This window comes from Sus scrofa, chromosome 8 (assembly GCF_000003025.6).
Source record: "Sus scrofa isolate TJ Tabasco breed Duroc chromosome 8, Sscrofa11.1, whole genome shotgun sequence".
Lineage (NCBI taxonomy): Eukaryota > Metazoa > Chordata > Mammalia > Artiodactyla > Suidae > Sus > Sus scrofa.
Genome location: NC_010450.4, coordinates 83,350,707 through 83,363,195, shown reverse-complemented (window position 1 = coordinate 83,363,195; position 12,489 = coordinate 83,350,707). Strand labels below are relative to the sequence as shown.

Here is a 12,489-nt window from a genome sequence, read left to right as displayed (position 1 = left end):
TTTGAAGGTAAGTCTTTCTCCTGGATCTAAGCACACACCTTCTTTGTATGTGAAGTTCTTCAGGCTTTATTTGGGATCTACTTTAAAGTTTCATCCTTTTGGTTAAGGCCTTGTTCTGTAAGTGAGTACTCATGTAGCATATCAGTCTGATTTAGAGATCACACTGTTTCAACCAAAGCTGAAAACACCTTTAGCACAATCATTTGGGATTAAGGGTTGTTTCTCTGAAAATGTTCCAGTTTTCTTCATCCTACTCCTCTGGAAGAGGCTGTCCTCTGGAAACTGGCTGAAAAAGTCTTTGCCCCGGCTTCTCCAGGAGCAAGCTGTCTTCCTTAAAACCAGCTGGGATTAGCCTGCAAGCTGTTTGAATTGAGCTGTTTGTGTTGTAAACTGTTTGGAAAATTGTTCTTTTCCTCCAAAGAAAGACCTCTGATAAATGAGATCTTAGTTATCTAAACATTTTGAGTGTGCTCACCCCCTAAACTCTACATGATTTTATGTTTAAAAGCCAAAGTCCTTCCTCATGCACATTTCTAACTAAATGGACCAACCTGACCAAAGGCAATTTAGAATATCAACAGCCTTTACAGAGAACTTTTGAAATCCCTAACATAAGCCCTAACTTAAAGTCCTGAAATGGATTACACTAGCTCAAAAATTTCCAGAATTGAGTCTAATGCTTATTTTGATTGGTATTTTGAAGAATCTCAACATTATCAGAGTCTAAAATTGCCTTTCTGCAAAATAAAATTTTAAGATTAACTGAGGCAAATAAATGATTAAAGAAATATACAATGGATCCTGAAGCTTCAGGCTCTTCTTTCCTGGCTTGTCTTAGCTGCCACCTCAAGCATCATCTTGTCTCCCTCCCTCAGTTCCTTGTGGCCAGACTCTCCCACCTCTGGCGCCATCTTCCTCCTTCCCTTCTGCGCCTCCTAAACCTCTTCCATTCTTTCAACTCCCCCATACCAACTTCCTTCTTTTCTCTTAAACTCTCTCAACTCCCCTTTTCTCTGAACTAGTCAGAACCTCTCTTGAAAATTAAGCCTTCGGGGAGTTCCCTGGTGGCCTAGCAGGTTAAGAACCACGGCACTGTCACTGCTGTAGCTCAGGTCACTGCTATGGTATGCGTTTGAGCCCTGGCCAGGGAATTTCCGCATGCTCTAGGCATGGAAAAGGAAAAAAAATTAAGCCTTCTGAGCATCCAGAGGCTAAACCCTTAATTTCTTGTATTCCCTGGACCAAAACTGAACTGCGAACCATAGTCAAAGATTATCCCAAAGTAACTGAAGATCCTCACATATTTGCTGAGGAATTTAATACAGTTATTAAAACTTATCAACCTGGTTTCTCTGACTCCTATCAACTAGTTTATATGCTTGTCAGTGAAGGCTAGGCCCAGCATTGGATAAAAACCACTAACTGGGAAAATGCCAAAACGTCTCTAGAATTACAACTGGGAGAACAGCCACCAATTTATTACATAACCAGGCTCAGAGCAATTGCTAGGAAACTTCATCGAGCAATTCCTGGGGCTTTTCCAAGGCCTGTTAATAGAAATGAAATTCAGACTTGGAAACAAAAATCTGATGAACCTGTTGGTGATTATTACAATCAACCTGTTTTGAAAAAAATTCTGGTCTTTTTTCAGATGTTGGCTCCACCCAGGTAGCTTTTAACCTTATTAATGGGCTAAACTGGGACTTTTCCATTATAGCAAAGAGGAATTTCCAGGATTGAATGGAAAACTATGTCCACTCCAGATTTAGTTAATCTGGTAAATCAGTTCTCTTACACTCTAGATGAATCACCTCAAAGGAAGAACACCAAAATCCTGAACTTTCAACTCCAGCAAATGAAGGCTTGTAAATGGAATCAAAACCCTCCTAGTTTCTACTCTTACTGCAAAGAATCATGACAACTGAAAAGCGATTGTTACAAATTTAAGCACTTTAGGTGTCTTCAGCCCTATCACTAGCCCTCCCAACATCCTCCCAAGTCTCAATGACAGGGCTCTGAGGAACTGCAGAGGCTCTTCCCAAACCTCTCCTTAACTAGTCTGGAGAAACATTTCTCCAGATTGGTGATGAATCCCTTCCAGTCCTAACTGACACTGGAGCCATACTCTATATCCCAACACTATAAAACAGTCTCAGAGAACAGTCTGAAACGGTTCACATAGTGGGGATCTCTACTGATCCTCCAGAGGTTCCTATCTCTGAATTTGGTACCTTTTGTTTAGGTCCTTCGAGACACATTTTTTTCCTTAGAGTCCTCTACCCCTAGCCATATGTTAGGCTGAGACTTGTAGCAAATTATCATGCCAGTATTTTTTTCTCCCCAAAGGGGGAAATAATCTTAGAAATTGACAGGAATCATCAAAGTATCCCACTAGGTAAATTAAATGACGCTTTGACATTTATCTGTTCCATCCTTGGTGGTACTGGAGCAGAATTCAGGAACAGTGATCATTTGTCCCCATTAAATCAGCTACCACCTTCCTTACGGGTAAAATCTCTGCTGACATTGACAAAATTCACAGTGCACCTCCCATCAAGACTCAAATGACCCCCTCAAAACCTCTTCCCTGAAAAAAAAAAAAAAAAAAAAAAAAAAAAACCAAAAAACTGTATGAATAAAAGTGAATGTAATGGAAAAAAAACAAAAAACAAAAAACTGTATGAATAAAAGTGAATGTAATGAAAAAAAAACAAAACAAACAAACAAACAAACAAAAAAACCTCTTCCCTGAATTAATCCATACCTAATAAAAAAGTCTTAGGCACAAAGCCCATAATCTAAGATTACAAGGGTCAAGGCCTCATTATCCCTCGTACCAGTCCCTGTAACACCCTCATTCTACTAGTGAAAAAACCTAAGGGTGGAGGTTTGTCCAGGACCTATCAGCAATAAACAACATTGTTATCCCTGGACACCCTGTTGTTCCTAACCCGTTTATGCTGTTAATGTACATTCCCACTATGAGTAAATTATTTACTATAGTTGACTTACACAGTGTATTCTTTAGTATTCTAGTTGTCGAAGCTAGCCAATACCTCTTTGCCTTCACTGAAATACAGCTAACTTACCTAGACAGTAATGCCTCAGTATTTTACTGAGAATCCTTTTTTCTCGCAAACCCTAAAGGCTGATCTGGATGACAGAGTTCCACGGGAGCTCTGTTTTGTTGTAACACGTGAATGATTTACTTCTTTGCTCTCCTTCTCAAGCCTCCTCACCGGAAAACAGCATCCCCTTACTAAAGCTTTTAGCCTTAAAGGGACATAAGATTGCCATAGAAAGGCTGCAGCTAGCCCAAACCCAGGACATCTATTTAGAGCATATCAGAACAAGGGTTACACCTAGATCTCAAAAGACTCCATGGTGACCTAAGTTTCCCAAAACTTTTTTTTCTTTCTTTCTTTAGGGCCACAACCACAGCATATGGAGGTTCCCAGGCTAGGGGTCCAATCGGAGCTATAGCTGTTGGCCTACGCCACAGCCACAGCAACGCGGGATCCAAGCCATGTCTGCGACCTACACCACAGCTCACAGCAACACTGGATCCTTAACCCACTGAGCGAGGCCAGAGATCGAACCCACAACCTCATGGTTCCTAGTCAGATTCGTTAACCACTGAGCCACGACGGGAACTCCCAGTTTCCTAAAACTCTTAAGTGCCAACTGTAAAGTTTTCTCAGGCTAGTTGGTTATTGCTGAAACTAGATTCCAAATTTCCCTGTTATGGACAAAGCCTCTATATGTTTTACTCAATTAATAACAGCCCTGCCTCAAATTTATAAGAAGAATTTGATAACACAACCACTAAGGCCTACAGGGAGAATTTGATGAACCCATCTGCCCTTCGGCATCCCAATTACCTGATTCCCTTTTTCCATTTTGTACATGAAAAGGGGAGGAGAATGCTCTTTAGCTACTCACCCCCAAACTTGGGGACCACCACTGACCCCTAGAGTATTACAGCCAGCAACTGCACCCTGTTGCACAGGGATGTCCCCCTTGCCTTAGAGCCATTACAGCCACTACCCTTTTGGTTAAGGTCACCATAAAAATCATTGTGGAATGCCCTTTAACCACTTTTGTACCTCATGCAGTAGAATTCTCCTGAATTCTCACCATACTGAATATTTCTCAGTCAGCTGCTTCATCTCCTATGAAGCCCTTTGTTAAGTATTCCTCATGGAACTCTTTTACACTATAATAGCCTAAATCTAGCTACTCTTTGCTCCCCAGCCACTGATGAAGTCCTTCACAACTACTTACTGCTGATGGACCACCCACTGACTCCTTGTGATGCTCTACAGGTAATTCCTTTAGGTAACTTTGACTTCTCATGGTTCACTGATGGTTCTTATTTACTGTGCTGGGTGTTACAACTCTGATGCTGTTGAAGCAGCAACTTAACCTGTAGTAACTTCAGCCCAATATATATATATATATATATATATATATATATATATATACTTTTTTTTTTTTTTTTTTTTGTCTTTTTAGGGCTGCACCTGCAGCATATGGAGGTTCCCAGGCTAGGGGTCAAATCAGAGCTACAGCTGCCAGCCTACACCACAGTCACAGCAATGCCAGATCCTTAACCCACTGAGTGAGGCCAGGGATCAAACCTGTGTCCTCATAGTTCCTAGTTGGATTCATTTCTACCACACCATGACAGGAATTCCAAAAAAATTTTTAAGGAAGAGAAATCATACAAACTATGCTCTCAGACCATAACAGAATTAAACTAGGAATCATTATCAGAAAGATAACTGTAAAATTCCAAAATATTTGGATATAAAACAATATATGAATCAAGAAGTATTAAAAGAAAATTTTCAATATTTGGAACTGATTGAAAATGAAAATAAAAATTATCAAATAATATAGGGTAGAATGCAGCAGTGCTTAGGGAGAAATTTTGGCATGGTAGATATTAGAAAAGAAGAAAGATCTAAAATCTATAATCTAAGCTTTCATCTTAGAAAACTAGAAAAAGAAGAGCAAATTAAATCCAAAATAAATAAGCAGAAGGAAGAAATAATAAAAATCAGAGAAGAAATCAATGAAACTGAAGTCAGGAAATTAATAAAGAAAAATCACCAAGACCACAAGATGGTTCTTTGAAAAGGTCAATAAAATCAATACACCTCTAACCAGGCTAACCAAGAAAAAAAGGAAGAAGACACAAATTATTAATATCAGAGATGAAAGAGAGGCCATCATTAATGATCCATGAATAATAAAAAGGGTAAACAAGGAGTATTATAAACAACTCCCTGTCCACAAATTTGCTAACTTAAATAAAATAGACCAACTGAAAGACACAATCTACCAAAACTCACACATGGAGAAATACATAATCTGAATAGGCCTCTATCTATTATAGAAGTTGAATAAAAAATTAATAACCTTCCAAAAGACACCAACAGGCCTAGATGGTTTCATTGGTGACTTCTGTCAAACATTCAAGAAAGAAATAATAACAATTCTCTACAATCTCTTCCAGAAAATAGAAGCAGAAGGAATATGTCCTAATGGATTCTATAAGGGCAGCATTCCCCTAATAACAAAAGCAAGTAAAGACATTACAAGAAAGGAAAATTAAAGAACAGTATCTCTCATGAATACAAATACAAAAATCCTCAAAAAAATACCCACAAATAAAATTCATCTATAAAAATAATTATACATGACAATCAACTGGGATTTATTCCAGGTATGCAAAGCTGCTTCACCATTCTTAAATTAACTATTGTAATCCATCACAAAAACAGACTAAAGGAGGGAAACCATATGATTATATCAATAGCTATAGAGAAAGTATTGACAAAATCCTACACTCACTCAAGATAAAATCTATCAGCAAACTAGGAATATAGGGGCACTTTCTCAAATTTATATATTTACAAACAAACAACAATTAACATATTTAATGGTGAGAAACTACAAGTCTTCTAAGTCGAAGAATAAGGCAAGGATGTCCTTTCTTACCACTCTCATGCACCATCATACTGGAAGCCTTAGCTAATGCAATAAAACAAGAAAAGGAAATAAAAGACATACACTGGAAAGGAAAAATCAAAACGATAGAAACCAGCAAGTCCACTCCTAAGTATTTACCCCCCAAAAAATGAAAACCTATGTCCACACAAAAACCTGTACATGAATGTTTACAGCAGATTTATCTACAGTCACCAAATACTAGAAGCAATATTTAACTATTTAACTATTGCTGCATAAAAAACTACCCCAAAACTTAGCAGCTTAAAACACCAAACATGCATCATTTCACAATTTTCTATATGATAGGAATTTGGGACCAGCTTGATTGGGCAGTTTGGCCCAGGCCTCTCATGAGTTTGTTCTCGTATTATCTGAAGCTGAAGCAATTCTCTGAAAGCTTAACTGGAGCTAGAGGATGTGTTCTAAGGTGCCTTACTTATCTGGCTGCTGACAAGAGGCTTCAGTTCCTCATTGGCTATTGTCAGAAGGCCATAATTCCTTGCCATACCAACCTCTCCATAGGTCCGCTTGTGGCCAGGTCCTGCCTCACGAAACAGCAGCTGGCTCCTCCAGAGTGAGTGATTCAAACCAGAACAAGGCAAAGCTACAATTATCTTTTATGATCTAGTCACAGAAGTCAAATACCATCACTTCTGCCATATTCTACTGGTCCCAGAGACCAACCTTGACAAACGTGGTTGTGGCCATCAGAAGGGCGTGAATATCAGGAAATAGGATCACTGGGACCATTTGGGAAGCTGACTACCACAAACTTAAATGTCCATTAACTAGTGAATAGGTAAACTGTGATATATTCATACATTGGAATAGTAATCATTAATAAAAAGGAACAAACTATTGATGGAAAAAATCACAAATGCATCATGCTAAGTGAAAGCAGCCAGACCCCAAAGGCTACATACAGTATGATTACATTTATACGGCATTCTGGGAAAGGTGAACCCAAAGGGACACAAAACAGATCAGAGGTTGTCAGAGGTTTGGGAGTGGGCAGAAGACCGATTAAAAAGGGGCATGAGGAAATTTCTTTGGATGTTAGAAATATCCTATATTTGATTGTGATAGTACTTTCATGACTGTATGTGTTTGTTAAAATTCATAGCACCATACACATAAAAACAGGCATAGTGATAGACTTTCTTGCAACATGACAGAAAAAAAATGGTGAAGTAGTATCCACAAATGTTTGAGAGAATAAGACTGCCTCCCAAGAATTCAATCCCAACCAAAAGTAAAATAAAATTATTTGGGGATATGTAATCACTTCAAAAATTTGTCACCCACTTATCCCATCTAGAGAAATAGCACCCCTGCAACAAAAAGCTGTACAAACTACTATATATAAACTAAATAACAAGGTTGTGCTGTATAGCACAGAGAACTATATTCAATATCTTACAATAAAATATAATGAAAAAAATCTGAAAAGTAATATATAGATACATATGCATGTATAACTGAATCACTTTGCTATTCACCAGAAACTAAGACAACACTGTAAATCAACTATAGCTCAACTTTTTAAAAATGCTGGGGTCAGAGCTTCCATGCCTGCCCGCTTGCATCTCTCACAAGAGTCCTATCTTAATAAATCTATTTCTTGCCTAAAAAAAAAAAAAAAAAGAAAATGCTAACCAAATAACTGAATCATAGCAGAGAGAGGGTTGGATAAAGAGACCTTGGAGTTCCCGTCGTAGTGCAGTGGTTGACGAATCCGACTAGGAACCATGAGGTTTCGGGTTTGATCCCTGGCCTTGCTCAGTGAGTTAGGAATCCCGTGTTGCTATGGCTATGGTGTAGGCCAGCAGCTACAGCTCCAATTAGACCCCTAGCCTGGGAAACCTCCATATGCCGAAGGTGCAGCCCTAGGAAAGGCCAAAAAAAAAAAAAAAAGAGAGACCTCATGACATGTGCAGTTAAACTGAAGTGAATACTAGTAAAGCAACTGAGAAGAGACATAAGTGAAAATCAATTAAATCTGCTTTAGAATTAAAATAAAGCATCTAAACACTAAGAACATTCAAGTCAGTCCAGTGTACAAGGAAACTATAAATAGTTATTATAAACAGCTCACTATACCTGGTTTGCAAGATGAGAGTGACCAAACAGCTTGTGAACCGATTTCCCGTACTGTTCCAGTCCTCTCCAACTGCTTAGGGTCAGCGCCAGGAGGTGTCTTGTTTGGTGTGGTCATATTTAAAATATTCTATGTAGAGAAAAAGAATATCCACATTATACTGGGGGGGGGGGAAGGCTCAGCACCTTTTATAAAAGGGTGAAAATTAAAATGAAATAGCCAAATGGAGTTCCCATCATGGCTCAGAGGAAACAAATCTGACTAGCATCCATGAGGACGCAAGTTTGATTCCTGGCCTTGCTCAGTGGGTTGAGGATCCGGTGTTGCCATGAGCTGCCGTGTAGGTCGAAGACTCGGCTAGGATCTGATGTTGCTGTGGTGTAGGCCAGCAGCTATAGCTCTGATTTGCCCCCTAGCCTGGGAACCTCCATATACCCAGAGTATGGCCCTAAAAAGACAAAAAATAAAAATAAAATGAAATAGCCAAATGGATCACAAATATGCCCTGAATATCAATCATCTATTTCTTAAAAGGCGACATAACTCAATCACTGTAATTAAAAACTCTTGAGAATTCAGTTTTTGTTTCTAAAATACAACATATTATGACTTACGAGATGTGCAAAGCAACAGCATATAGTAGTCAAAGGGTATAGGGTCAAGGGGTCAGATTTAGTCACTCCTTTAGCCTAGAATTTGGCCAGGTCTGGGCTTTACTTCCTTTCCTGTCTGTCAAAGGGGTTGACTGGATCTATAACTGTAATGCTATGAAGTTCTATACATCTGTGAGTAAAAATTCCTAATGAAGTTTTCTCCCTCGAAAAGTCAGACTTAAAAACCTTTAATCCAGAAATATGTAAATATTGGTCAACATTTTAAAAAATCCATTAAGTGATGCAGAGAAAAATCACATCTTCTCACTGGTCGTCAAAAGTTCCATTTATACGTGCTTTTACTGTAGAATATAAAGTCAGAAAAATGCCTTTAAGGTATAGAAGTGAAGAACTGGTCTATTCTAAATCACTAGTTTATCCTCTTGTCTAGTGAACAACACGTAAAACTGCTTCAGTAGTGCAAAGTTACAGCTGCTGAACGCGGTTACACGTACATGATATTATAAACTTGGCCTAAAAGGTCTGTTTACCGTCTCCTTGACATCTCAGCTGTTCCCTAATCTCTACACAAGCACTTGATACCGCTTAAATAATAGTACACACTGGACTGTAAACTTCGGAAAGGCCTGAGGCTTAAATGCTCCATTAGCAATTTACTGAATGAATAAATAAATAAATAAATAAGTTCCATCATAAACTAAAGTATTTCTCAAGGTCTAGGTTGGTCTAAGTAAGGTCTAGGTTGAGACAATAAAACCTGTGGCCACACTGTCAAATGTCCAAAAATGTCCAAAAAGGGAAGAGCTATCTCTACATTGCGGAGAATTCAGCTGCTGAACTTGGTACTGGACTCCACCAAGTGGATAAAACACGGAGCTCGAAGAAGAATGGGTTCCTGGCCACATCATTCATAAGGTGAGGCCAAGGAGAGAACGCCACAGTAAGCAGTGCCTGGACCAGACTCTCTTGGTTCCGTTTGACATCCCTTCCAGAAGCGCTAGAATGGGCAACCGCTAAGGATCCATTCCTGACCCATCGGCCTTGAAATAGGAAGCGTAAAAGGAGACTGACAGTGGAGAAGAGATCGCATCTGTTTAAGCTGGAATCATTCTCCACGTCGGGGAAAGCCCATGCACTTACAGCTTGCAGACCCGGATTGCCTCCACTCAGGTTTTCGGAATCCACTGCTGCTCCGCGCCACTCCCCCTCGCCTTCCCAGAACCGCCTAGCTTCCCCAACGACGTCAATTGGGGTCGCAGTCCGATGATGTCATCCCATCGTCCCGCCCTCCTCCCTCCAGGGCTCTGCCCGGCGTGCTCTGCCGCGCACGCGTACATCGCCCCTGTGGCATGCGCGAGGCGGTGGCTGGGCACCGCCATCTTGGCCGGTGTGTGTAGGAACACGCTGTGTGGCTGAAAAGTGAAAGCAAGAGCAGATTTGGCTTCTGCGTTCCCCTCCCCAAGGGGAATCTGTTTCTCCAGGTACGTGAATAGCCCGGAGGGGTTTTGCCGTTAGCTTCGGTTTGGCATGGTCTAAACGCAGGTAGTGGCATTCTCGGAGAGCTTTTGGTTAGGCCTCAGGTGGCGGCGGTGGAGACGGCAGCGGCGCGTAGCAGCCGGCTTGAGGGAGACAGCTGGTAACGCCGGAGCGCGGGCGCAGCCGAGTGCTGAGGGCGCCTCCAGGCTGACCTGGCTTTCCGCCTCTGTTGCCCGCCGTCCCCTCAGCGTTCCAGTCTCCACCGCCTCCACTCCCCGCTTTACCGCGCTCCTACTCTGGAACTGAATCTTTTAGAAAGCCGCATCCCCTACTCCCCCCACTCCCCCGGCCCGGTGAAGGGGATGTAATGTCACGTGCGTATTTGATTATGGGACGTCGTCGCCTTTTTTCCCCACTGTTTGGAGATTTGGCAATGAGTCATGGCATCTTGCCGCCATGAAGTCGAATATTTCTTGTCCACTCCCAGTCTTTAGAGAAATGATGTCCAAACGTCAGCACTTTTTTCAAAGCAGCGTGTTCTCAGCTGTAACCGAGGTTGTTCCAAGTAATCTCCCAGGTGAACGCCATTAGCATTTTGGGTGCGCTTTTATGGTACTCTGCACGTTCCGTTTTCCTCTTTAGATCTTAAACTCCTTGAGATTACCGGTGATGTCTTTACTGAAAATACTTACTTTGAAGAGAGTGTACTTTGAGATTTGAATATCTTCAGAGCCCTGTTTGTTCCCAGGAGTCTCTTATTATAGAGTTTTTCCCTGCAATCCTTCCTGTGCTGTATCTTTCTCATTGAAAAAGAAAGGAGGGAATCCTGCCCATTTCTTTAAACTGACGTGGAAATTTAATTAATAGTGTTGACACAGTTAATTAACAGTTCTTCAAAGAATCTGTCCACTTAAATACATTATAATTTATCACTTTTTGATGTAAGTCAGGTTATTAGCCATCTCTGCTATGCTTTTATTTTATAAAAATCATCTCCTACAGTCTTGTTTTTTTTTAATGGTTTGGAATAGTCAATGAAACATTATGTAGTTTGGCAAAAATAAACTTTAAGCAGTTTCATTGCTAAATCAATGATGATTTATCCCCTCCTGGAGAATTCATTGTGCTGATTCACCATAATTTGTATGGAGTCCAGTTTGATTTTAATAGCTAACTAAAGAATCTTCAGTTTCTAGGTAATTATCGCTTCCGGAATGATAGTTGCTTTTTTTTTTTTTTTTTCTTTGCTTTTTAGGGCCACACCTGCCGCATTTGGAAGTTCCCAGGCTAGGGGGTCAAATTGGAGCTGCAACTGCTGACCTACACCACAGCTCATGGCAACATCAGCTCCTTAACCCACTGAGTGAGGGCAGGGATCAAAGCCGCATCCTCATGGATCCTAGTCCCATTCGTTATCACTGAGCCATGATGGGAACTCCCAGAATGATAACTTCTTTGTAGCAACTCGAAAGTCATTTAGTTTCTTCCTGTAATCCTTAGGAGGCCTAGACCAGTTTGGAAAAGTTTTAAAGGGGTAGAGTGAACCTATCAGATAACTCTGTTACATAAAACTTAAAATTTAGTTGGTTTTGGATTAGACTCCCCCCACCCCCTTGCACCCCCCCGCAAGCAATACATGCTTTAGTGAATAACTGTCACTGTAACATATTGGTAACTTGCAAGATTTCTGAAGTTGTTATAACCTGTAGGAAAGTTATTTACTGTATCTGAATTCATTTTCTTCATTTCCTTCAACAGAAATGTTTGAACTACTATGTGGTAGGCACTGATCCATCCACTGTAATGAACAGACAAAAATTCCCATGCTTATGATGGTGTACATTCTCCTTGGAGAAGGAAAAATATCGTGTGTGGAGCAAGAGAAAATATATACATATATATACACTTCTGCATATACCGTGTATGCACATATGTCATATAGTACAAAGAGCTAAGGAGAAGACAAAAAACTATTTTTCGATAGTATAGCTAGAAAAGGCCTGAGAACAGACATTAAAGACTTGAAGTAGTGAGCCATGTGATGATTCACTAGGAGTAATAGGCGCAGGGAGCAGAAAATGCCAAGACCCTGATGACTGGCAATTAACTATTTTTAACTATATTTAACTTTATCCATGTGAAAAATGGTAATGATCTGACAAGCTGTTTTGATGGAATGATGGGCACTAAAGTTTAGAATGGACTCCAGAGAGAATACATAGAAATTTGAAACACTGTCTACAGGCAGTCTCAAAGTAGTCTTGCTATAAAGGGAAAGAGAAA

At 40.2% G+C, this 12,489-nt stretch overlaps 2 protein-coding genes across 8 annotated transcripts in view; one reads left to right on the top strand and one right to left on the bottom strand.

Moving 5' to 3' along the window:
* The window catches only part of ANAPC10 (anaphase promoting complex subunit 10), a 144,354-nt gene extending 134,375 nt beyond the window's left edge, over positions 1 to 9,979 (bottom strand). For 5 of the 6 annotated variants that reach the window (XR_002346353.1, XR_304982.3, XM_021100318.1 and 2 more), the window contains exons 1-2: positions 9,871 to 9,979; positions 8,119 to 8,245 (exon numbers count right to left, since the gene is read on the bottom strand). Coding sequence is in view for 4 of the 6 variants with exons in the window: in XM_021100318.1 (XP_020955977.1) it covers positions 8,119 to 8,233 (115 nt within the window). In the remaining 2 variants the exon portion in view is untranslated. 6 annotated transcript variants of the gene reach the window in all.
* Positions 9,988 to 12,489, top strand: part of ABCE1 (ATP binding cassette subfamily E member 1) — a 51,154-nt gene continuing 48,652 nt past the window's right edge. The window contains exon 1 of one of the 2 annotated variants that reach the window (XM_003129170.6): positions 9,988 to 10,211. The gene's annotated coding sequence lies outside the window, so the exon portion shown is untranslated. The remainder of the gene's footprint in view (positions 10,212 to 12,489) is intronic. The other variant, XM_021100663.1, reaches the window with a different exon arrangement.